The 26,719-nt window shown below is 55.4% G+C and overlaps 1 protein-coding gene across 1 annotated transcript; it reads right to left on the bottom strand.

Moving 5' to 3' along the window:
* Positions 1–10,886: 10,886 nt before the first annotated feature.
* Positions 10,887–13,360, bottom strand: LOC100825270. The gene is made up of 2 exons (XM_003562726.4): positions 12,667–13,360; positions 10,887–11,263 (listed from the first exon to the last, which is right to left on the bottom strand). Exons 1-2 carry the CDS (start codon positions 13,285–13,287, stop codon positions 11,177–11,179), a joined length of 708 nt encoding a protein of 235 aa, XP_003562774.2. The 5' UTR covers positions 13,288–13,360; the 3' UTR covers positions 10,887–11,176.
* Positions 13,361–26,719: the final 13,359 nt, after the last annotated feature.

Genomic DNA, 26,719 nt, shown 5'->3' with positions numbered 1-26,719 from the left:
GCTCGGTGCTGGTTGCCGAGAGGGAAGAAGACCCCCCGGGGGCTGAGGTTGCGGGGCAGGGGGCTGAGCGGCCCCCGGCAACCGCCTCGGACCCGGGGATCGCCGTCGAGCCAGCGGCGTCAGCACCGCGCAAGCGGCTCGTGCAGCACCCGGTGTACTTTGTCAGTACAGTGCTGCGCGACGCCCGCACGTGATACCCGCAAGTGCATAAACTCTTGTTGGGGATCCTGCTTGCATCACGCAAGCTGCGCCACTATTTCTAGGCGCACCGCATCACGATTGTGTCGGGATGTTGCCTTGAGTGAGCCCTCACCAATCGTGAAGCCACCGGGAGGGTGGCCGAGTGGAGAATGGAGTTGTTGGAGTTCGATCTGCACTTCACCAACACCAAGAGCATCAAGAGCACGGCTCTGGCGGATTTCGTGGCGGAGTGGATTTTGACGGGCGTAGAAGAAGAGGAGCTGGAGACCAGCCTGCCCGGCAAGCTGGACGAAGGCCATTGGGTCCTATACTTCGACGGCGCGTTCAGCCTGCAGGGGGCTGGCGCTGTAGTTGTCATCGAGTCGCCCACGGGGGATCAGCTGAAGTTCGCCATCCAGCTCGACTTTCCCAACTCCACCAACAACACGGCGGAGTATGAAGGGTTGGCGATTCCGTCCTCCTGGCCGTTCGCGGTCTGGGGGCTGGACATAGTCGGCAAGTTGCCGAGAGCGGTTGGCGGCTACGAGTATCTGCTCATGGCCATCGACAAATTCTCCAAGTGGGTAGAAGTGGAACCAGTGAGGAAGGTGACCGCCCAGGCGGCCATCAAGTTCTTCAAAGGCATCGTGTGCCGGTTTGGTGTGCCTAACGGCATCATCACCGACAACGGCACACAGTTCACGAGCGCAGCATTCCAAGCCTACTGCGAGAGCATGGGCACCAAGATCCACTTCGCGTCTGTTGCTCACCCGAGGAGCAACGGGCAAGCAGAGAGGGCCAACGCAGAGGTGCTGCGGGGGCTCAAGACGCGAGCCTTTGACAAGCTCAAAGGCCACGGGAAGCACTGGATTGAAGAACTCCAGCCCGTGCTTTGGTCGATCAGGACCACACCTAGCCGGGCAACGGGTGAAACACTTTGCCCTTGTCTACGGGGAAGAAGCGGTGCTGCCCCTCGAGCTCAAACATGGATCCCCTTGGGTACGCGCGTACGGCAACCATAGCTAACACGAGCAGAGGGTTGACGATCTAAACTTCATCGAAGAACTTCGATGACGGGCTGTTGTGCGAGCTGCGCGCTACCAGCAGGGACTCCGCCGTTACCATGACAGGCGGGTCCGTCCCCGGGAGGTCGAGATCGGAGACCTTGTCCTGCGCCGGATGCAAGCGAGGAAGGCCGGGAACAAGCTGGCTCCGAAATGGGAGGGCCCCTTCCAGGTAGTGCAGGTGACCAGGCCGGGGGCTGTCCGGCTGGAAACCGAAGAAGGCTTCCCGGTGAAAAACAGTTGGAACCTTGAGCACTTGCGCAAGTTCTACCCGTGAAGCGGTGGAGCCTGACCCACAGGCGATGCTCCGGTAGCATGCCTCTCGAACTAGTGTAGCCGGGCAAAACCCGATTGTAAACCACTAGTTTCTGTGAATAAAGATAAGTACTTTCCTCTGAATTTCAAGCTGCCTCGATTATTTGCATGTTTTTTCTCCTTCTGTCTTCTGCTTTAGGTGCATAGAAGTCTCTTTCCATCCTTGGTTGTGAGCAGGGGGCTGCGGGAGCCTCGAAAACGAAAAACCCGCTGCCGGATTATTCCGGCACGGGGCCATGCTGTTGCCGGGTTCCCCGCAACGTGCGTCACGCAGAGCTGCGTCCTGGAATAGAAAGGTGCTCACACCCAAGTTTGGTATCGACCCTTCTGTGCCCGTGGGCTGGGAGGCAGGAGGGTTACTTGTGCTCTATCCATGTTGCGCCTTTTTTTTGTGTATTTCGAATTTTTTTTGCAGCATCTTGGGCTCAGTAAGACTCTGACATGCAGGGCAAGGACGGAGTCGTGCGCATTGTAATGCTCGTGGACCGCTCACGGGCTGTGTCATTTAGCGGTGTCCGGTTGTGCGTAGCGACCGCACTTCAAGGTTCTCACCGCACTCCGAGGTTCCTGCAGCAGGAGGTAGCCGCCACGTGTGCTGCGGCGACTTGGCACGCGTGGTGGCAGGGCCCTTACCACGCTTCAAGGAGAGTGACGCCACGTGTGCCGCGATGACTCGGCGCGCGTGGTGGCAAGATTCTTCACCGCGCCTATAAAAGGGCGTGATGGCCATGGAGCAGCTCGCAGCGAAGCCAAGAAGATGGCTACAAAGGCGAGGGAGGCCGCAGAGACACGATGGGGGTGCATGCCATCAGCGCTCAGTGCCGATGGGTGCACTGCCATCGCGTCCTTGTCGCATCCCTCCACCAGGCAGTTCCGAGGCGAGGGTTGCCGCGGAGACGCTATGGGGGTGCATTCCATCGGTGCTCAGCGCCGACGGGTGCACTGCCATAGCGTCCCTGCCGCATCCCTCCAAAGTGCGTCTCCAGGGCGAGGGTTGCCGCAGAGACGCTGTGGTGGCGCCGCCACCGGTGCTTGGTGCCGGTGGCGGCCCCGCCACAGCGTTCCTGCCGCATCCCTCAAGCAGGCGGGTCCAAGGCGAGGGCTGCCGCGGCGACGCTATGGTGGTGCATGTCATCAGTGCCTAGCGCCGATGGGTGCACTGCCATAGCGTCCTTGCCGCACCCCTCCGGCAGGCATTGCGAGCGCAAGAACGAACAACTAAGTGCATGATCTTGAACGCCGAACTTTCTAACGCTTAATATTGGCTCGCTGGTGTGGCTCGAGCCCTCCGTGTGGTTGGAGTGTTAGAAGGACGCTTGCGGGGGGAGTGCGCTCCTCGTGCGGCTTGCGGGTCCGCCCTGTGAGCGCATGCTTGGGAGTAGCTATCCCGCGAGCGGAGTGGCTCGCCGCTGCCGCTTGACCCCAGGTCGGCACTGCGGGTCCGTCCCGGGTCCCTGGTCCGGTTAAGTGTGTGGCGTGCGAGTCCCCGGCAACACAAGTCATAACACACGAAGGCCGGGAGATCCACCCGGCGAGTCAATCCCGAGAACAAGAGACAAGCACCAAGTAGAACCAGAGAACGAAATGTATAAAAGCAGCAAACCATTACATGAACTAATAAAACATTAATTGTTTAAACGGCGCCAAGCGCGGTACTTGCAGGAATCAAAAATGAAGAAGCAAAGATAAAACGAGGACCAGCAGTGGGCCGCGGCGACTAGTTGCCGGCGTCCTCCGCTGGGGGCTCTGGCTCCGGCTCCGGCTCCGGCTTCCTCTGCATCCGGTTCACCACCTCGTCGACGAACCTGCTCACCGCCTGGCAGTGGGTAGGGTCGTCCTCGCTGTCCGACTAGGCGTCCAGCAGCGTCTCGAAGGGGAAGTCCGGGTGGCGGAGGTGCACCTGGGAAAGGATCGTCCCAGCAATATCCCTAGCGCACGTGGCGATCTCCTCGTCGCAGAACTTGGAGATCCACACGTCGAGTGCCCCAAGCTTCCCCACCATGTCGGAGAAGAATGGGATCAGCGTGCTGACGTCCGTGCCGTCCACCTGCGCGGCCTGCAGCTTGAACCGCGGCAGCAAGTCGCGCACCGCCCGGGCGATCTTGAGCAGCGTCGTGGTCTCCCTCCGGCGCTGTTCCACCAGCGTGGCATGGTTGCCGCGCGCCATCGCCACGGCATGCTTGGACTTGCGGAGGAGGTCCGCCTGCCGTGCGATCTCCGCGGCCTTGGCCACATTGTCCTCGCCCGCCTTGACGAGCTCCTCCCGTGCAGTGGCCAACTCGGACTCGAGTTAGGCGCTCTTCTCCTTGGCGGAGTTGAGCTCCTTCTCCCGCCGTGTTGACGCTGCTTACGCGTCCTCCGCAGCCTTGGCCTACTCCTCCAGCTTGGTGCGCAGCCCCTGGAGCTGGGAGAGGTAGCTACAGACCAGCTCGCTCTTCTCGTTGAGGCGAGCCTAGGCCGCAGCGAGCACCTCCTCGTGCTCCTTCCTAGCCTTCTCTTGCGCCGCGGCCAGCGAGTCTAAGGCTTGCTGGTGCTCGGCACGCCTGGCCTTCAGTTGTTGGTGGAGCTCCGCCTCGGGGACGACTGGCGCTGCGGCTTCATCCCTGGCCTGCCGGGCCAGGCGTGCCTCCTCCCGCAGCCGAGAGAGCTCCTGCCACTCCCTCTCGACGGCCTGCCGCACCTCGCCGAGCTGGCCCTTCGCGAGCTCGTGGCGCTCCCTCACCTGGTTGAAGGAGGTGACGAACGCCAGCTGCTGCTCCTTGATCGCGTCAAGGAACTGGTGCCCCTGGTCATAGATGCTTGGGTCCCAAGTCGGCCCGGCGAGGATGCCGAAGTCCGGGCCGGAGTAGCAGCGGACGATGACGAGGCCCCCGCCGCCACTGTTTGGCAGGGAGGGGCGTCGTCCACTTGCGGCGGAGCCTCCTGTTGTTGTCCTGCCGCAATCTCCTCCACGCCCGCGCCCATGGGTTGCGGGAGTGGTGGAGTTGCCGCGCCCCCGGCAAGAGGCGCCTCCTGCTGGGCGACCGCGGGATCCGTGTCCCCGGCCTGCGCGGCACGGGACGTGCCGCCGAGCTCCACCTCGGTAGCGACGGTGGGCGCCGCCACCGTTGTGTCCGCCTCGGAGGAGCTAGGTGCGGGAGCCTCTTCCGGCTCCTCCCTCGTCTCTGCGTCTTCGGCATCGGAGCCGAGGTCGACCACATCGCCCGCTCCCGTCGTCGGCACAGTCGGGCCTGCGACAAAAGAAGAGAATTAGAATCTAGAAATAAAATGAGTTGCCCGGCGATGAACGCAAGGAAGCTCTGAATGAGTACCTTGCGGGGCTGTCGAGCTTGCGGGAGGAGCTTCCTCCTCCTCCGTCCCAGCTACTGTTGCCGGGGCGCTCGCCGCGGGCTGGACTTCGCCTGCGAATCAAGGACGCGGCACGGTTGCGGGTCAGCAGGCAGGAGTAGCATAGGCAATGGAGTCACGGGAGGGGTCAGTACCTGTTGCCGGCTCCTCCTCCACTGGGATTGGGTCGGCGGCGGGCGCAGTGGCGGCGCCGCCGGCCCCCGCGCCGGTCGGGTTGATGTTGGTGCTGGCCCGGATGCGCGTCCTCTTGCTCAGCGCAGCAGGTGGCTGTCGGCTCTCCCCCTCTTGCCGGCTCCCGACGGGGCGCCATCCTTTGGGGGTTTGAGCTTGAACTCGAAGCCCCGGAAGAGCCCCACTTAGGCGGGGCCGTGGGCGCGCATGGGATTGCCGCGCCCCCGGTCGCCGTGGAAGTCACCGCGGCGGCCGCGGGCGCCCTTGATCTTCGAACGATCAGGGGCGCGTCGTCCTCTTCCTCCTCCTCCGCCGCGGGGAGGACCGCTTGGGTCCCGGCAACCTGGCCGACCTCTTCGCCGGAGGACTCGAGGTCGGGCCAGCTGAGCTCCGACTCTCCCCCACTCTCCACGAGTGCCTGCTTCCCACGAGTTGCGGGTGGAGGGGGACGCGGGGCCCGAGCAGGGGAGTCAGACATCAGCCCCCACTCGTCGCAGGGCGGGTAGGCGCTGATGATCTTGTGCAGCCCCGGGACGCCGGCATGGAGGGAGGGAGCCCCTGGCGGCAGCTCCGTGACGGGGGCGTCCTCGCCGGTGATCCCCTTCACCCACGCCTGGATGGCTTCCGGGGCCACGCCTCCGTGCTGGAGGTGGCTGGTGTCCCCGGACCCCGTGTACATCCACGCGGGGCGAGAGCGCAGCTGCAGCGGCGCTATACGCCGGCCGATGTAGGTGCGCGCCACATCGAGGTCGGTGAGCCCCGCTAGCCGCAGGGCCTTGATCCGCTCGACGATGGGGAGGAGTTCGGCGTCGCGGCTGTAGCAGTTCCGCCAGGTGTCGTTGGGCACCGGCAGCTCGGTGGGCGTGAAGATGAACTCCTCCGGCTCCTCCACGCGAACCCAGCACCAGTCCGCGCGCCACTCCTTCTCGATCTTCTTCTCCGACCGGACGATGAACTCCGATTTCATCCGGTCGCGGGCGCGGAACACCACCCCCGACGACATCGCCCCCGCCTGTTCGACACGCGGGTAGAAGTAGTGCCAGAATAATGCCACCGACGGCATCACTCCGATGAACCCCTCGCAGAGGAACTGGAAGACGGCGAGGAGGAAGAGGGAAGTGGGGTGGAGCTGCGCCACCCGGAGCTGGTACGCCTCCATGAGTGCGTGGATGAATAGAGAGTACGGAGGCACCAACCCGGCGAGGATGAAGAGTGCGAACACCCGGAAGTCGTTCTCCTGGTGGTCGGCGCCGGTGGGGAAGATGAGGGTCTCCCTGTACTCATTGAACCGCGAGGCGACGGCGTGCCGGACCTTGTCCAGCGCCTCGTCGTTGTAGCCGGGCTGGAAGAAGGCACATGTGGCCCTCAGCGCCCTCCTCTTCTGGTCCTTCTCCGAGGCGGGCTTCTAGGGAGCTGCCTCGCTCTTGCTGGCCGCGGACTTCTTGGGGCCTTTCCCTTTCCTAGGAGCGGGGGGCGCCATGGGGAACGTGGGCTGAAGCTGGCTGTTGTCAGGAGCACAAGGAAGCTTGGGGATGAAGAAGAAATGCTGGGGGGCCAAGTGTTTGCTCTCCAACACAGCGGCGGGGTCTTATAACACTTCGGCGCTAAGCAACGATCGCATCCGCACCCTACGAGTGCGCTGGGATAACTACGCTTCAAGAGGGTAGTGCGGAGCGTGGCCTTAACCACCCGTGTTTAAGGGGGAGGTTACGGTGGAAATCTCTCGCCCACTACTCCGCCCGTAACGGCAAAGTTCTTCAAGCGACGGATAGACAGGGGCCCGAAATGGCTCGGGACCCACGCGTCGGTTAGGGGCGTAGCCCGGCAACCGACCAGGGAAGAGTCCACCCGGGAACAAGCGTTGCCGGCCCACGCCCGGGGGCTACTGTCGCACCAGTGGCACCCGGGGTACCACCGCTGCATGACGCGTGGGCCACCTCGCTTGCTCCCCTGAAGGACCGCATCCCGGGCAGCACTGCACAAGCTGCTCGGCAAGTCACCCACCCGGGAGGACTAGCGGGGCTGCGGGGGTTGCCCCGGAGGGCAGCAAGGGAATTCCCGCCTGAGCCGCTTCCTGGGAGGTTCCTTGCCGGGAGGGGGGTTCCCGGGCGCAAGTGTCCGTTACAGGAGCGGGACCGAGCGAGCAGGACAGCGACGCCACGTGGCCGCTCGGCGGACTCCCTACGTGCAGGGTTCGTCAAGACAAGGAGTGAAGCACACGCGAGCATTAAATGCACCGACAGAAAGGGGATTCCCCGTCTAGTCAGCCTACAGTGACTAGCCCGGTGTAATTCTTAGGCGCCTAGGCTCCTAGTTGCAGGGCTACTCAACCTGCATGCAAGCCAGCGCACCGAGGGGGAGCTGCCCTAGCTCCTTACTCGCCATTTGTCACCCATGCACCGTGGCACCTGTGGTATCTCCATCGGTATAAAAGGAGGACCCCCGCCAACGGTCAAGGGGTTCGGTTCGATCAGTTTCCAGTTCACTACTAGCAATAGCTCAAAGTAGTAAGTAGCCCTTAGTGAAAAAGAGAGAGCAACCGGGGACTCCCTCCGGCAACCTGTAAACCCTGATTCACTGGCTAATAACAAACTCAGAAGCAGGACGTAGGGTTTTACACCCCAGGGTAGCCCGAACCTGGGTAAAATTGTTCTCGTGTTTATTGTGCTTCTACGCTTTACATTGGCCCCGCCGGCGATCGCCGGAGCGATCCCCGTAGCCCACTGCCGAACCTAAAAAGGGGGTGCTCGCGCATCCCCGGTGTCTGAGCCCCGTGCTACTCCTAATCGATTCTCCCCTGTTTGCCTTATTTCTTTCGTGCCACCAAAGCCAAAGCAGGATAATAACTCTTTGGGACACATCCTCATTCAAATTCAGAATTTCTTCACAGAAACTTAAAGCATCAGTGCAAGGAATAAGCTGCAGCCTGATATGATCAAGTTGAGCTATTCTCCATAGCATCTTGACCTTTTTACATTTTAGAAAGCAATGGCCTCCGTCCTCATCCATTCTAAAACATAAAGGACATCGAGTATCTACATTCATACCTCTCCTGTGGAGTTTCATTCGGAGTGGTAGACTGTAGCTTGCTACTCGCCAAAAAAAGTGCAGCATCTTGTTTGGTAAAGGTAGCCTCCACAATTTATTCCATATGCTGTTGAAGAAACTCCTTCTGCATTAGATGAAGATGTTAGTCCAAAAGGAGAATCCACTTCTTTTTTATGTATTGCTACTCTGTACGCAGATTTTACGGAGAAATAGCCTTTTTTATCAAAATGCCAAGCAACAAAATCACCTGTATGTTCATAAATTGGAATTCTGAAAATGAGTTCAACATCTTCAGGGGCAAATGTTTGATGGACCAACTCTGAATCCCAGTTATGAGTGACGGGGTTAATAAGTTCTGAGACCTTGGATACCAAGTGTCTGCCTCTCTGGGAAGTAACTTTCCTGCTGCAATCTCTTGGGATCCATGGGTCTGACCAAATATCAATCATATTCCCATCTCCAACTGTCCATATAATGCCATCCTTCAAGAGATTAATCCCCTTCAAGATGCTTCTCCATGCATATGATATACCCGGTACTGGTACAGCTTGTAATAATGAATTGTTTGGGTAATATCTTGCTGCTAGGACCTGTGCACAAAGAGAGGAAGGATTTTGGAGGAGCCTCCATGCTTGTCTAGCAAGCATTGCTAGATTAAAAGAGTGAAGATCTCTAAATCCCAATCCTCCGGTCAGTTTTGGTTTTGAGAGCTTGTCCCAACTAACCCAATGTATTTTATTGGTTTTATCCATCTGACTCCACCAAAATTGCGCAATCATGGAACTGATTTCATCACATAATGATTTGGTTAGATCAAAACAGGCCATTGCATAAACTGGGATTGCTTGCGCCGCAGCTTTTATTAGGATTTCTTTCCCCGCTTTCGAGAGTAGCTTCTCTTTCCACCCCTGAATTCTCCTCCACACTTTTTCTTTAATGTATTTGAAGGTCTTCTTTTTTGACTTGCCAATATAAGCTGGAAGACCAAGATATCGTGCAGATAGACCTTCTGTAGAGATATTCAAAATTCCTTTCATTACATCTCTACACCTCGTCTTCATATTCTTACTGAAAAGAATTGTTGATTTTTCTTTATTCACCATCTGTCCCGAACATGCTTCATACTTCTCCAGGATATTATTCACTTCTTTGGCATTGTTTGCATTTGCTTCAAGCAGTAAAAGAGAGTCGTCCGCAAAGAGTAAGTGGTTAACACTTGGTGCACCTCTGCAGATTTTGACTCCCTTTAGCCTTCCCTTTCTCTCTTCATCATTCAACATGGCTGAGAAACCTTCCGCGCATATTAAGAACAGATATGGGGACAGGGGGTCTCCTTGACGCAGCCCCCTTTGAGGGATAATAACATCTGTGGCATCTCCATTTACTTTAATTTGATATCTAACTGAAGTGATGCACTTCATGATTAATTCAACCCAACTCCTATGAAAGCCCAGTTTAATCATCATATCACGCAAAAAATTCCAATCCACTCTGTCATAAGCTTTGCTAATGTCCAATATCAGAGCCGCGTAACCTGCTGATCCACTTCTTTTCCTCTGCAAAAAATGTGTCAGCTCATATGCCAGTAATATATTATCAGAGATAATGCGCCCTGGTACAAATGCGCTTTGATTTGGGTAAAGAATATCAGGAAGAATGACTTTAAGTCTGTTGGAGATTACCTTTGAAATCACCTTGTACTGAACATTGCAAAGGCTTATAGGTCTTAGATCTTTTAGTTTTACAGGATGTGAAACCTTTGGGATTAAGACCACCGTCGTGTCATTCCAGCCTTCTGGTATATCCCCTCCCCTTAGCACGTTTAGAACCTCTGTTGTTACTTGGTCTCCAACAGTGGCCCAGAATTTCTTGAAAAAAATAGCTGGCATTCCATTGGGGCCCGGCGCTTTGAGGTCGCCTATACTGAACAAAGCTTTCCTCACTTTCTCTTCTGAGTATTCAGCACATAGAATATCATTCATGTCTTCGGTGACTTTGGGGAAACTGCGCGTAATATTGATTCATTGTTTTGTTCCGCCGAAGATGAGAACAAGTTGAAAAAATAGGCTGCAATGTGTTCTTTAAGCTGTTCTTCTCCCTCCACCCAATTTCCTTCATCATTCTTTAGTTTTTTTTATGGTATTTCTCTTCTTTCTTTCTTTCTGATATCTGATAGAGTTTGCGCGGTGTGAGGTGGCTTCTCCTACAGATCTGACAAAGCACGGCGCCAGACTCCGCAATCGACCATCAAAGGGGAAGAGAGGTCTTCTAAATCCAGATCTCAACAACCTGCGCGGACGTACGAGCATAAGCCTCTGGCTTGGGAAAGAAGAGAGAAGAAAGATGAGCCGTTGGATCTAGATCCAACTCACATAATCAAGAGAACGGCGTATTTTCTTTTTATAAAACAATCGACGGCCTTAAAAAGCAGTTAAGCAGTCGCTGGACGATTTTGCCTGTTACCACTGCTAGTGCTAGAGCAACAGAGCTTATGCATCATCAGTAGCCAGGACGAGAAACCCTTCATTGCGCAGTCCTGCTTCACATCAGAAACAGTAAACACAAATTTCCATCAAAATGTGCTTACAAAAACATGACTGTGTGATTAATAGAGAAGCGCGTTGGCGACCTAAGAAGCAGATCTACGATACCTAAGGACCTGCTGCACCCGCAGAGAGCACCAAAAGATTTTGTACTACAACATGTTATCGAAGAATAATAGACATGCATACAGAACTAAGAACCTGCAGTGCCACGAGATTGGAACAACAATTTCTACATTTTTATAACTGGCGATGTTATCATGCATCTATTTACAAATCTTAAGAACAAAGGGGGATTAAGTGTTGAATCTTGGAGGTTTTGTCCCAAGGCGAAGGAGGTGTATTTCTCCAATTACACAAACATCAGATATATGCAATATCACGCAACTGAACTATAATTAGGCTACACGATCCTGGAGTACTTCCTGATGCAACATTCTGTAAGTACCTAACCAGATTGCTATACGACATTACAACCGAATGAATCTCTTGCACAGGAAGCAATAATCAAGAGTTCCTCAAAATTTTAATTGCTTCGCTGCCGCTTCTGATGTCACTCAGTAAAGCAATTTGATGGAGAAGTTGTGCTATCCTCTGCAACAAGAAAAACAAGATATCTCATGAGGGATTTTCTTTCTTAGAAAAAGGAATGTCTATGCAGTATTGGTGTCAAATGCATTTCTAAACCTTCATCATAAGAGTCAACAGTGGCAACCATAGATGCGAGTACATGGTGGAAGAGATAGTTCAGTAAGACAGCCACCACAAAATTGTTGTTATTTTGTTACCCATGGCAGATTTATGTACTTTGAAATCCAGAAAGGCAAATTTGCAAAAGAACAATTAGAGCAGTAACAGATGATATGACCACCAAGCGCTAATCTGTCAACAACTTATGTTCTGGATCATCATGGCACCCATAAGAATGTCCAACTGCCAATGTTTTACATGAAAGGCTTATACACAAAGGAAAACAACTCGAGCATGTTTATTTGAAGGCTACCCACCTGTTCCAAATTACAAGATGCTCTACTTTTGTCCTAAGTCAAATTCTTAAAGTTTGATCAAGTTTATAGAAAATCTACCAACATCTACAACTCTAATTAGGTTTATTAAATGCGACATGATACATATCTTCATAGTAGTGCATATTAGTGCATTTTTTAACCTTGGTCAAATTTCAAAAGGTTTGACTTGGGACAAAACTAGAACATCTTATAATTTGAAACGGAGGGAGTACTTGACAGAGGTACACATTTATTATCAAGATATAGGCTTAGATGAAAATGTGTAGTCTATTTGGAAATTGTGAAACATGGCAAAAACATTAACTAAAAGAAATAGTACAATTCTTCTACACCATAGTGCTTTTGCTTCCCCGGACCCAACCCCAATATCAAGATTTTAACAGGACTAAGAGTCTAAGAGGATGTAATCATCCAAGAGTCACGCACTTTAACTGTCAAAAGACACCCCATGATCAAGATTTTAACAAGACTCCATAGATGATATATACCAGCATCAAAGGGGGTGAATGATTAAGGATATCTTCTCCTCTGTTAGTCTTCCCCAACTTCAACCTAAGGTACTCATCGGTAGGTTCCCAAACATCTACCTTTAGCTTCACTTAACACCTCACAAGGGCAATGTATATCAATGATTCCATGGGAGGATCCAGCATGTAGCCAGTGGGGGCCAATGCCCCCACTCAATTTTGATATACCATTACAAATTTTAGATTTTCTACATTGATGCCCCCTCTAATTTAAGTTATACCCTCTTAAGAATGTTTAAGTGCCCCCTCTCAAGTTTTCTCCTGGCTCCGCCCATGAATGATTCAAATGTCACCAAGGATATGATCGATACTAATGAGGCGAAATGCCACGAAAATCTTCTGGTTCTGATCAATTTAAGATTGAATTGCTTCAAGTCTACTGACAAGTTATAAATCTGCAACACATTCATATCATCACCAAACGTCATAGAGATCCACAAACCTTATCCTTCTCCTGCGAGAGCAGGACGAGGAGGTCCCTTTCCCTCCTGTCCCGGCGGCGCACGTACAACAGCGCCCCAACCACAACGGCCGCCGCCGCGGCCGACCATACGGCTGGCCTCACTCCGGGGCACCCGCACTCTCCGTGCACGAGCACGCCCTCCGCCCCGGCCGCCCACGCCCGCCTCGCCGCCGCGCGCCACCTTCCCCACCCCCAGATCCACTCCACCTCTTCGTCATCAGTCTCCTCCTCATCCTTTTCTTCCTTAGCCGCGGCCTCCTCTTCCTCCCCCTCCAGGCCCAGGCCCTCGTGGAGGCGCGGCGGGAAGATGGCGCAGTCGTCGAGGCCGCCGTCGATGGGGGCAGCGGCAGCAACGGTCACGGTTGGTTGGACGAGCTCCCAGGCGTCGGAGGCGGCTGGGGCGGGAGAGGAGGAGGAGGGTATCGAGGCGAGGGAGGAGGAGGAGAGCGAGAGGGTCAACGTCTTGGGCTTGAGGAGGAGGTGGGGATTCGGGGAGGGGAGGAGGAGCGGGTGGAGCGCGGAGTACGGCGAGGCCGGCGCCGACATGGACGAGGGGGAGACGAGCTGGAATTGCGGCGGCGGCGGGAGCCTCTCGTCCATGGCTCACTGGTTTCACAGGACTTGATTTTTTTTTTCCAATTTCGTCAATTTCAAGGCAGTTCTTTCATGTGGTGCTTGAGATCGATGGCGACTGTCTTGTCTGCAGTTCTGCACGCCGGTCGCCGGCGTAACAATAATTTCTTTTTCTATTTTGAAAAGAAGGCGTAATAATAATTTCAGCCTCGGATGCCCGAAATTCACCTTATATTAAAGTGAACAGTAATTTCTTTGCATGGTTTCAGCCTGGATTTTTTTAGAATATCTTTGCACACAAAATGGACAAATGTTTTAGTGATGGCATAACCACCATAATTTCATTTTTGCTCGTGGTTTTACTTAATTGAGTCATGCTTATTATTAGGATTCAAAATTCTCGTGTTTTTGACTCGTCTGTTTTGTATATGATTTTCTATCATATAATATATTTTGTGTTTTTATATTCCTGTATTTTCATAATACTATACTCAAAGATGCATGTACTCAAGCAAACAGTACGAGCAATAGAGCACACATATTTGAAATGGACAGCCCGGTTAGGTTAAAATCACCATTTTACTCTTTTGCACAACCGACTAGGCAAGGGTCATGGAGGACCTTATATCACCGCGGGAATGCCAATGAAGCACCGGCAATTGCTTCAGAGTGGCTAAGCCTCACCAGAAAAAAAATTAATATCACTCCGTCCAACAAAAGATGTATCAAGTTTGTTAAATTTTGGATGTATCTAGACATGACTTAGTGTATAGATGTGTTGTAATATAATAAAATCCTTACATGGGCCGGCCGCAATCCTACGTGGCAGCGACCAAGTCAACAAATTCCGAAGACCGGTCAAACCGCCAACAAGGCATAGCCATGCCAACTAAGCACCGGCAAATGAGTCAAAGGGTCAAGCTTTTCATGCCATGGTCAAAAGAGTTAGAGTAAAGGCCAAGAAAACTCTAAGGACGAATTTACCACCTTACCCTCACTTTTCCTCTCCCTCAAGGGTAGCCATGATCTTTTATCATGAACCACTAGGCTATAAATTCCCCCCATGGGGGCATGTATCATTCACTCTAAATTGGAATAAGATCAAAGGGAAGAGGGCTAGAGAAACCTAAGCAGCCCGCTCTCGAGTGCTTGGGTCGAGCCTAGTCTCGACTCGATCTCGGGGACGCGACTTGGGAAGCCTAGTTTCAAGGTTCCGGGCCGTCTAGTACGACCCTGACTCGAAGTAGAGGGATCGGGTTAGAGTCTCGAGGGTATCTAAACCTCGCTACTTGGGAAGACAAGTTCGACCTACATACGACCCCCTCGAAGTCTCTCCTAACATAGGACTAGGTCGTACCCGCAGGGTCGACCGAACCTATTCAAAAAATATCGACGTGTCAACTTGTCCCAAGTGTACGGCGACCTTCGCTATAAGGCCGACGTACACCCCCTACATATTATTCTCGCATTTGTGCCATCGAGCATTGGCACCCCGTACTCCTGTTGTTTTCTAGAACAACAACAGTGGCGCCGACCGTGGGGAACCCTCGCCGCAATTGAAGATTTGATGGCACCGACGAAGCCTACTTCATCAGGTGCCCAACTTGCCGCGAAATCTACACGGTTACAAACGAAGAAAGCAAACGCTTCGGGGGCTCCCGAGGAAGGAGAAATTCTTACCAATCCTAACGTCGCCGCAAGCATGGGCGCTACGACGGAAGTCGTGGACGCACCCCCGCTCCCAGTCGTCCCCGAAGGAGCCGAAGCACACGGAACCGTCGTAGGCAGTCCTTCGATCCTCACCGACGTGGTGGCAAGGATCGGCGAGCTACCTGCGGTTACCGCCCCCGCAAGGGACGCGGAACTCGGTATGCCTCGTTCGATGGGCTTAGCGCCACCTCCCCTGCAACCGGTAGTAACCCTGCCCACGGAGCCTACAAGGGGAAACAATGTGGCGTCAGGAGGATCCGCGTCAGAAAACCAAGGAGTCCCGGCTTACGACCCCTCCAATCCGGGACTACCTCCATTAGCGCTCGTCACGATCGCCCATGGAGCTCCTTGGTACCACCCATATTGGGGACTTCCACCGCATGGTGCTCTCCAAGTTGCACACACCTCAAACCAACCTCGCTTTGCGAGCGCCCCGCAAGCGCCCCTTGCTCCCCCCGGCGGGGCCGAACAAGGTGGCAACCAAGCTCCGCCTCAAGGTGTGCCCCGCGGAGAACGAGATCCCAGCGTGCACGGAAACGAGCAAGTGGCGGAGACATCGCCAAGAAGGACACGCCACACGGCCCGCCTGAAGGGACTCCCTCATCAGATCAGCCCGAAGCATCCGCACCATCTTCCAAGAGGAAGAGGAGGCGGGGGAAGAAGGCGCCCGGCGATCAGGCTCGAAAGATCTTCGCCGTCGAAGGGCAAAACTCGTCCCAGAAGACTTGGCAGCCCAAGAAGCCTCCTCGCCCTGCCGAGGGAGGCGCCAGAAGATGGCTCATCCACAACTCGGCGAGCCACAGCACCGAAGAGTGCAATACCCTCATCGCAGCTCGTGAAGAGTTCCAAGCACGAATGCAGGCCCGACGCAGAGACGAGAAGGCGCCCGAGGCCCCGCGCCCCGCCAACGTCATCCTTGCCGACCCTGCGCCCAAGGAAGAGAACCTCCCATTTCAAGAACCCGCTCACCATGTCGGGGTGATACTCGGGGGCTCCGCCACAGGCCGAGGGTCAAAGAGGCAACGCAAGGAGTATGCGCGCGAAGTCAACGTCATTGGAACCTTCACCCCAACACCACCACCCAAGTGGGTGAGTGTACCCATTTCCTTCACCGAAGAAGATGCTAAGGGGATACACTTCCCACGCGACGACGCCCTCTTCGTGATGGCCATCGTTTCAAATTGCGAGCTCAAGAAAATATTTGTGGATGGCAGAAGCTCCGCCGACATCTTGTACCTGAGCACGCTAAAAAAGCTGATGGAGCCACAGGGAGGATACAAGAACGGTTCCTTGCAACCATCGCTTTACCCCCTAACCGGCTTCGTCCCAGGCAAGTCCATTCAGCCAATCGGCCAAATTGAGCTCCTCACGACCTTCGGAGATGCCACTAATCATCGGATCGAGCTCGTGCGCTTCGACGTGGTGGACATGGAGGCCTCCTTCAAGGCCATCCTTGGCAGCACGACCTTGAACCGCCTCTGCGCTGCCGTCCACCACAACTTCCTATGCATGAAGATCCCGGGCCCAAAAGGTGTGATCACGGTCCGTGGTGAGCAATCCTCCGATAGGAAGACGCTATATCGCCACGAGATTAAGTGCGCCGAGAAGGGAGAAGCATCCAAAAGTGTCCACATGCTCTCGGGCGCTACATCCCTAAGCCCCTTCCTGAGGGAGAGCTTAAGGAGATACGCGTCTCCGACAATGACGCCACGCGCATCGTGAAGATCGGGGCCGACCTCTCGACCGAACTCGAGAAGAAGCTCATCAACCTACTCCGGGAGAACTCCGACCTTTTCACTTGGTCTCCCTCCAACATGGGAGGAGTCTCACGGGACGACATGGAGCACCGACTCGTTGTAAGGCCCGACAAGGCGCCCGTGAAGCAAAAACTCCGGAAACTCTCCACGGAGCGAAGCGAGGTCATCAAGCAAGAAATTGCGAAGCTCGCCGAGGCCGGACTCATCCGAGAAGTTTGGCACCCCGAGTGGTTGGCCAATCCGGTCTTGGTGAAGAAAGCCAACGGCAAGTGGCGGATGTGTGTCGACTTCACCGACCTGAACAAGGCGTGTCCCAAGGACGACTACCCTCTCCCGCGGATCGACCGGCTAGTCGACTCCACAGCGAGATGCGAGAGGTTGAGCTTCTTGGACGCCTATTCAGGGTATCACCAAGTCCACATGGCCAAGGTAGACAAGGATAAGACCAGCTTCATCACTCCCATTGGCACCTTCTGCTATCGCAGAATGCCCTTTGGTTTGAGGAACGCCGGTGCGACCTTCCAACGCCTCGTCAGCCTCATCCTCAAAGAGCAATTGGGAAGAAACGCCGAAGTCTACGTTGATGACGCCGTCATCAAAAGTCAAGTGGCGAATACCCATCCCGAAGACTTGCAAGAAACCTTCAACAACCTCCTCAAATATGGCGTGAAGCTCAATCCCGAGAAGTGCGCGTTCGGAGTTCGAGGAGGAAAACTCTTAGGTTTCCTCGTCTCCCAAAGGGGGATCGAGGCCAACCCGGAAAAAATCCGGGCCATCCTAGAGATGGAGCCTCCTCGCTCCGTCAAACTTGTGCAACGCCTAGCAGGGAGGATGGTGGATTAGGATGATTCGTCGCCCGATCAGCCGAGAAGGGTCTTCCTTTTTTCAAAGTCCTGAAGGGCCTCAACAACTTTGAGTGGACCGACGAAGCTCAAAGGGCCTTCGAGGAACTCAAAACCTATTTGTCGACTCCTCCACTCCTCACGAGCCCGAAGCAAGCAGAACCTTTTCTCCTGTACCTCGCCGCGACTCCAGTCACCGTAAGTGCAGCCCTCGTGAAGGAAGAAGATCGGTCGCAACGCCCGGTGTATTACGTGAGCGAGGCTTTGGAAGGAGCGAAGGGTCGATACACCCAGATCGAAAAAATCGCGTACGCCCTCCTCATGGCCTCTCGAAAGCTCCGTCACTACTTCATGGATCACACCATCATGGTACCGATGACGTTCCCACTCAAAAAAGTCTTCGGCAACAAGGAGACCACCGGGAGAATCGCCAAACGGGCAACGGAACTAGCTCCCTTCTCGCTGGAGCTCACCGCAAGAACGGCCATAAAATCCTAGGTCCTCACCGACTTCGTGGCCGAGTGGCATGCGCCGCTAGCCCCGCCCGAAGAGACGTCGCCCAAGGACGGGCCCCCCGAACCACATTGGATAATGAGGTTCGACGGCTCCAATCGCCTCAACGGTGCTGGGGCTGGAGTCGTACTCGTCAGCCCCGAAGGGAAGATCTTGGAGTACGCCGCCCACCTCGACTTCAACGCAACCAACAACATGGCGGAGTACGAAGCACTCCTTCTCGGACTCCGGTTGGCTAAGGCCATGGATGTTCGGCGCCTTCTCATCCAAGGTGACTCCCAGCTGGTGATAAACCAAATGGAAAAGTCATATCAATGCCTTGATGAAAGGATGAAGAAGTATATTGAAGAAGTTTGCAAGATGGAGCGGTACTTCCTGGGCATGGAGGCGCGACTCATCCCACGAGGAGAAAATCACCTCGCCGATAGATTGGCCCGAACGGCCGGTTCCAAGGAACCTCTACCACCCGGTGCCTTCTTCGAGGTGATCCGTGCCCATCCAAAAGAAAAGAAGCCGATGCCCCTGATGAAACTTCGAAGACCAGCATGGTCATCAATAATCCACCCTCTTGGATGACGCCAATCATCCGCGCCTTCAAAGGAGAGGTGGATGAGGAGGTGGAAGGCCCAAGCGCTAAAACTTTGCTTGCAAAAGCAAAGATGTACGTCCTCCTCGACGGCATCCTTTACAAGAAGGGTGCGGCCGCGCTACTCAAGTGCATAACCCCTGACAAGGGGGCTGAGCTCCTCCAGGAGATCCACTCCGGAGTGTGCGGCCATCATCTTGCGCCAAGAGCCACCGTGGCGAAGGCTTTACGACACGAATTCTATTGGCCCACCATGGTGCAAGACGCAATCACAATATTGCGAAGATGCAAAGCTTGCCAAAAAATGGCTAAGTCAATCCACGCACCGGTGACGACCCTGAAGAATATCCCAATAACTTGACCATTTGCACGCTGGGGAATGGACCTTCTCGGGCCTTTCCCCGCATGCATCGGGGGCTGCAAATACCTCGTAGTGACGATTGATTACTTCTCCAAATGGATAGAAGCTGCGCCACTCGGCAAGATCACGTCACAGGCCATCCAGAATTTTTTCTGGGAAAACATCATATGTCGATATGGTGTCCCACGAGAGCTAACCGTGGACAACGGCAAACAGTTCGACTGTGCGGAATTCATTAAATTCTGCGAATGCCTCGAGATCAAGCTGCACCTCGCATCAGTGGCCTACCCAAGAGCAACGGCGCATGCGAAAGAGCTAATGGACTAATCCTCCAAGGACTTCGCCAAAGGGTTGAACACGCGGCCAGCAAGGCAAGAGGAGCATGGGGGGACGAACTCGCCAGTGTGGTTTGGGGCATACGCACCTCCATAAGCCGTTCCACGGGCCGAACACCATTCTCTTTGGTGTATGGCGCCGAAGCAATTCTTCCTGCCGAGGTAGAATTCCGCTCACCTCGGGTCGAAAGACTCCAAGAAGCTACTCCACTCGCCTTCATAAAAAATGAAGAGCATCACAAGACGGTCGTCGATCTTGTGGAAGAAGCTCGTGACAAAGCCCTCATGAGGCACGCCATCTACGAGCAGAGCGTCGCACGCTTCTACAACACGAGGGTGCGGGAACGAGCTTTCTCCCAAGGAGACCTCGTGCCGAAAAAGAACGTCGACCCAAAACTCCAGCGCAAGCTCGACCCTAAATGGGAAGGACCATACCGCATCGCCGCGGTGTTGGGCAATGGTGCATACCACCTCGAGAACATGGAAGGCAAAAACCTCGTCCATGCCTGGAGTAGCGACAAACTCCGGCGTTTCTGTGCCTAAGGAGGAACCTCAAGGACGACCCACGCCGCTCCCGAAAGAAGACTATCAGCACCCAACCGGCCACTTCCCTACGATTCTTCGGGGGATCGTAAGCGCCAACGAGGCCACGTTTACATAAGGCTCGTAAGTGCCCATCGAACCATACCTTAAGACAAGCAAGCGAGGGATTAATAAAAACGAGTCCTTTATAAAGAGTGACACGAGACACTCAGATGACCCACCATCGTAAAGGGAACCCCGTCGAGCAATGTCACGAAGGAACGATCCCCGAAACCGAGTCGCTGCCCTAGTGCCGCTCACCGAGGGACGCCGAAAGGCCTACGTTGGCTCAGGCATCACCTAAAAATGTCTTCGGACATAAGTCGCCACCAGCGACCCGTTCCTTGGTGGATCCTAGCGTGCCTCGAGGCCATCCGTCAAGTAGAACCAAGTCCCCCGAGGGCCGGAAGCTCCTTAAAACGCATTTAAGGAGAACCGCAAATAAGCGAGTTATGCCTGAGCTTACTTCCCACGGGCCTGCATGATAGTAACATAGTTAAGGCTCCATAATAATCGTGGGAAAGCATAGCTTCCTGAAGTGCGAAGAGGGGAAGTTCCGCATGAATTTCCCCGAACGGCAGGTCGAAACGTCCGGATCACTACCGGCATATCGATAGCGACCCCCACAAGGGTACTAGGATCCATGGCTCGTAACCATGGCCTAAGGCACCGAAGACAAGTCGTATCCCAACGGCGACAGCAATTGATTACGCAAAAGTGTGATCATAGCGAACGATCGCGAGCTGTATAAACTGAGGAAATATAGTACTTTGCAAGAAGGAAATATAGTACTCCAAAGGACACATGTTGAGCCAAGTTAACATTTCCGATAATGTTGACTACATGGTGAAAACATAAGAAAATACATGCCGAGCTAAGTTGACATTTCCGACAATGTTGACTACATAGCAAAGCATGAAACACATCAAAAAAGCTGCCTTACAACCTCTATGTCTAAGCCTAGAACATGCAAGTCATGAGGCCATGACATAAGTGGATATCCAACATCGCATAACTAAGCAGCTGGGGTACCTTGTCACTTCGAAAGGCAACAAGACTCAAGCCCCACCATCGCTCTCCTTAAGACCGGGCTCAAGGGAACGCACGAAGCGTCGAGCCAGAGCACGAAGAGGAGCTCCCTGGTCCGCCAGAAACTTCTTCGCCCCGTGAGTCATCTCACCCTCAAGTCCACTCATCCCGGCACCGCCGTCCAGGACCGCCGCGACTGCCGACGAATTAAGTCGAGCACCCGTACTCAGAAGGCACCTCTTCACGGCGGGCTCAAGGAGCTCCACCTATGAAGTGAGCACCCTACTCGCCTCATCCGTCATGCGACACGGGGGAAGATCCGGCTGAGGGGAGCCCTTCAAACAGAGTATCATCTCTCGAATCTCCGATGCCTGGGCAAGCAGGGGGGCGCGAGCACGAGGGGCGAACACCGGTCCGAACCCGGCGTCCTCCGACTCCGCCTTGAGGGAGGCAATTTCCGCTCGAGCATGCTCCACGTTTAGGCTGGCCACCACCAAGTCCTCCTCGGCATGACGGGTCTTCGCGATCGCATCCTTCTGGCCCTCCTCGGCAAGGTAAGCCCTCGCCTCCATGGCCACAAGCTCCGCCGACACCCGAGAAAGCTCAGTCTTGACGGCCTCCCACCGCGCCTTCTCTGAAGCCAACTCACTCAGGACAAGGGTAGCCTTCGAGGTCTCGGCCTCCAAGGCCGCCGAAAGCACCCCAACCTGAGCCTTGAGAGCGGGAAGAGTGCCCACGGCCTCGACCAAGCCTCTCACCTGGCAAAGGAAGAAAAATCATGAGCGCTGACCGGCCAAATGGACCTAGCAAGAAGGGAGACGAGGAAAGCGGACTCACAAGCTCCAACGCCTCGAGTGGGTCTCTCACTCCTCCCTCGGTCCTCGGAAGCACCTCTCCCTCCTCCGAAATCGGGAGCTCGGCCTCGGGAGCATCAGGCGCCGCAGGCCCCGTACTTAAAACAAGACAAGACAGCCCCATGAGAACATTCCCAAAAGGGAATTATAACGCTCAACACGCACGCACTCACCGGTGGCAGGAAGCTCCTCCTCGACAGGCCCACGAGCTAAAGAGAACACCGGAACACCCGCGCCGCTGGCTTCCGAGGAGGCATCCACCACAAGCTGAAGCCCGGTCCTCTGGGAGAAAACCGCACGCTCGTGAGGCGACGGAGGCAGGATCTACTCAATGTCGATCTTCCCGGCTAGGTGCATGTCCATGGACTCTCTCAAGGGAGACCTCGACTCAGCCACGTTGGCTAGGTCAGGAGAAGGAGCCTTCCTCTTGCGTGAACTCAAAGGACGAGGGATCTTGGGCATTGGGGCCACCGGCACACCCAACCCAAGCACAACCTGAGGCTTCACCTTCCCACAAGTATCTCTAAGGTGAGAACCAACGGCGATCATCGATGGAGTCGCAAGACGAGAGTACCGCTCGCCGGCCTTGATGAGCTTCCTGAACTTGGGATCCGGGCGCATCGGTGCCGAGTCGTCGAAGCACGCCACCACGACGTTGTGGCATCCTCCCTCGTAGATGGTATCGACGTAGGCCCGATGCTCCACCGAGTTGTACGGCCCAACCATCTGGGAAGCCCACTCGTCCGCCTTCTCTCGGGAGAAGGCCACTGAAAAACAAGCACAAACACTAACCAGGGTTAGTGTCAAGCAAGCAAAAATACTTGAAGCAACGACTCAACTATCACGAAACTCACGCTTGGCCGCACGGAGGGGGTGACGAAAAGCCAAGGGGATCCCCAACTCCGCCTATGGTCGCGCCCTCATCATGAAGCGGCCCGCCATCATCATCTCCTCGAGAAGGTCGCGGAAGCTATGCTCCGAACGAGCCGACTTGATCCCGGCAACCTCCCACTCCTCGACCAAGGACGTGCCCATGGGACGGACGACATCCCGAAGCCCCCCAAGCCCAAAGTGTCGAGGGAGCCTACCGGAGTGACGCAAGCTCGTCTCCGAAACGTCGAGGAAGAACCACTGCGAGTCCCACCCGTCGAACAGACGCACCGCGCTCTTCGCCGGCATCATGGGGAACTCGTCGTGGAAGCCGGGACGGAGCCTCACGGCGACCGACCCAAAAGCGCTCCAAGTGCTCTCGTCGGGGGTGTGACGCTCCTCCACGTGGATGGTGAACAACAACAAGAATAACCTCAAGGTTGGAGGCTCCCTCAAGGCGGTCTCACAAAGCCACCTGAACACGTTCAGACGCAGGATCGCCGAAGGAAGCAACTGCGCCAACTCGATACCATAGGTATCCAGGAACTCCAGCAAGAACGGGTGTACAGGCAAGCATAGTCCAGCGTGGAACCAGCTAGTGCACACGACGATGTGCCCTCAACGCCTCATCGGCTCCAGTCGAAGCTCACCCTCGTCAGGAAGTGAGGCAAGGCCCTTGCGGAAGTAGCCTGCCTCCACAAGGTCCGACAAGTCCTTCTTGGTCGTTACCGATGCCGGAAGGATGTCGGGAACCCGTCCCGGCACGGCCGGAAATGGCTCAGGCCGAGGTCCTCTCTCCGGGCGTGTGACCTTCTTCGATCTCCATGGCTTGCCCCCCGACGCTCGTGCCTCGGCACCGCTCCCGTGGGAGGCCTCCCTCTCGACGCCCCCGCCGGCACCGTCGCGACGCTCCATGTCGGATCCCGCCATCTCACCTACAAGAGGGCGCCAAAATATTAGTACAAGTTGCAAAAAATTCCTAAGCAAGCAACTAGGGAAAATCTACGACGCAAAAACTCAACCGCAAAAAAGAAAAAAAGGAGCAGAGCTCGGCTCCCCCGGCTGTCTCCCCGCACGCCAGCCCGGTCGCATGGACAAAAGAGCCGGCTCGGGGCCGGCGCTTAGCCTCTGGCCCGCGTCGCCACAAGGGAGCGGAAGCCCATTTCCCCCAGGCGGCCCAACGATCCCCCGAGGCCCATGGCCTCCCTACAATCCACCCGAGGAAGAAGGCCCGGCTCCCCCAGGTGGCCCGGTGCTCTCCCAAGGCCCATAGCCTCCCTTCGGTCTGCACGGCTGAAGAAGAAGGCCCGGCCCGCAACAAAAAAAAGGGGGGAAGAAGAGGGAAAGCAAGAGGCGACGCGCGCAGGGTGTTCGACCAAACGACCGGCACCCTCCGCGACGCGCCATGACTCCATCCCGCCGCGGCCCGTGCCGAAGCATGACCGGCTCCTCTCTTCGGCACCCCCGCGCCTCACCTTGGCATGACACGCCGTGCCGCGTGCGTGCGCGCCGACGACGCGCCCCAGCCTCCTTCAGCCTCCGCGGACGCGTCCTCACGTTTTGCCCAGCCGGAGCAGACGCCATGACCCGCGTGGCTTTTCGCGCAACCGCACGCGCCGCGTAACCCACAGGCGCCGGACCACCCATGCGCGTCCACGGCGCGCCCCCCAGCCGCGCCGGGCGTGCCCTTGCGTCGCGCCAACCACACCAGCGAGGTGCTCGATGAAATGACAGTGGCCAGCACCGCCCCGTTCAACATCGCCGAAAGCACCCCTGACGAAATGGGCATGCCAAAAAAGATCCGCCCGAGCAAAGCTCACCTCGGCAAGGGCAGGGGAGAAGCCGCACGCCTCCTTGTCTCGGCTCGAATTGCAAGCACCGCGGGCACCTCTCGAAGCCGGCAACCCTCCGAAAGCTCAAACCCCACGACGACTCGACAATCCTCAAGCAAGCACGAACGGCGGGTGAGCGGAGGGGACTAGCTACACACTCCAATGGAGCTCCTAGTTGCCACCGATCTCGCCCCGCCCTTCGGATGCCGCCGAGCTTGTCTTCAGCACCGGAAGGGGAGGAAACGAGAGTGGGCATGTCTTCTCAAGCCCCCCGCTGCTCCATTTTATAGGCCAACGGCCCCCCTCGACGTCCGGGCCTAACCATCCACGAATCGACACGTCGCCGGCTGGGGACAAGCTCTGTCCAATGCCAAGACAAAAACGAAAGTGGGAAAAGTAAAAAGAAGCAAAGGAGGGGGCAGGAGGTGGCCGTTTGGTCGCCCCAGACTGGTCCACGCCATCGTAGTCGTGCCCCCGCGGTCGCCGGCGTCACCCCTGGCAGCCATGCCCCCCTACGAAAGAGGAAAGGAGGACTCCCACCTTTCTAGTTCGTACAAAGGAAGAAGATAAGCCCCAGCCGTTGGATCTAGGGCTTCGGCCTTCCCCTAACCGTCCGATCTCCTCACTTAAACCAGCGAACCGGTATGCGGGCCAAAAGGCGACGTGGGCCTCGGACCGATAACGAGCACACAAAAAAAAGAAGCCTCCCGGGCCCGTTCGGGCGCAGCCCGCACGCCCGGGAGGCCCACAAAGCTAGGCACGGCCCAGGAACGCGCTCGAGCACAATGGGCAGCCCAGAGTGGGGACCTTTTTTCGGAAAAGCCCCCTAGGACGTAGAAAATCGCAGGCTGCCCCCTGGCGGCTCGATAATTCGCGAGGGGACCCTCGGACAATCCGAAATTCACAAGAAAACCCTTGCGGCTTCATTATCTTGTAAAAGGAGTCCCCCGGTCTCCAAATTTTGCAAGAAAGGCCTTCGTGGCCATGACTTTTCAAAAGGAAGGTCCGGAAGGAAGAATCCCAGGAGCCCTTGGGATACGACAAGCCCACCTAGGTCTATCTTCTTCCTCGAGGAAGTTTACCTAGCCGGTGGCTCACCCGACACAACGCCTCAAAGGCCTCGAGTCTGCTGGGAAGACTTCCGGAACTACAAGTACCTCACAAGGCAGCCCACCTAGGCCCGGTTTCCTCGCAAAACCTACCTAGCCGGTGGCTCATCCCAAGGAGAGTTATGATCCGGATGCCGGAAGAAAAAATCTCGGCACGCCATTGACGTTGAAGTTGACCCGGAGGCATTCCCAATACCTCCGGCTCAGGGGGGCTACTGTTGTAATATAATAAAATCCTTACATAGGCCGGGCCACAATCCTAAGTGGCAACGACCAAGTCAACAAATCCCAAAGCCAGTCAAACCGCCAACAAGGCATAGCCATGCCAACTAAGCGCCGGTCAAAGAAGTCAAAGGGTCAAGACTCCCATGCCATGGTCAAAGGAGCTAGAGTAGAGGCCAAGAAAGCTCTAGGGACGAATTTACCACCTTACCCTCACTTTTCCTCTCCCTCAAGGGTAGCCATGGTCTTTTGTCATGGACCCCTGGGCTATAAAACCCCCCCATGAGGGCATGTATCATTCACTCTCCATTGGAATAAGATCAAAGGGGAGAGGGCTAGAGAAACCTAAGGAGCCCGCTCTCGAGTGCTTGGGTCGAGCCTAGTCTCGACTCGACCTCGGGGACGCGACTTGGGAAGCCTAGTTTTGAGGTTCCGGGTCGTCTAGTACGACCCCAACTCGAAATAGAGGGATCGTGTTAGAGTCTCGAGGGTATCCAAATCTCGCTACTTGGGAAGACAAGTTCGGCCCAAGTTCGAGGCGGCCCCTAGAGATCTCTCGCCATAGGTAATTTGGGAAAACGAGTTCGGTCCAAACACTTGGCTAACGACCCCCTCGAAGCCTCTCCTAACATAGGACTAAGTCGTACCCGCAGGGTCAACCGAATCTATTAAAAAAATATCGACGTGTCAACTTGTCTCAAGTGTACGGCGACCTTCGCTATTTGGCCGGCGTACACCCCTACATATTATTCTCGCATTTGTGACATCGAACATTGGCACCCCGTACTCCTATTGTTTTCTAGAACAACAAAAAGATGCATTCAAATTTAGTCAAAGCTGAGACATTATTTGTTGGA

Source organism: Brachypodium distachyon, chromosome 1, assembly GCF_000005505.3.
Source record: "Brachypodium distachyon strain Bd21 chromosome 1, Brachypodium_distachyon_v3.0, whole genome shotgun sequence".
Taxonomy (NCBI): Eukaryota; Viridiplantae; Streptophyta; class Magnoliopsida; order Poales; family Poaceae; genus Brachypodium; species Brachypodium distachyon.
This window is presented reverse-complemented; position numbering and strand designations above follow the sequence as displayed.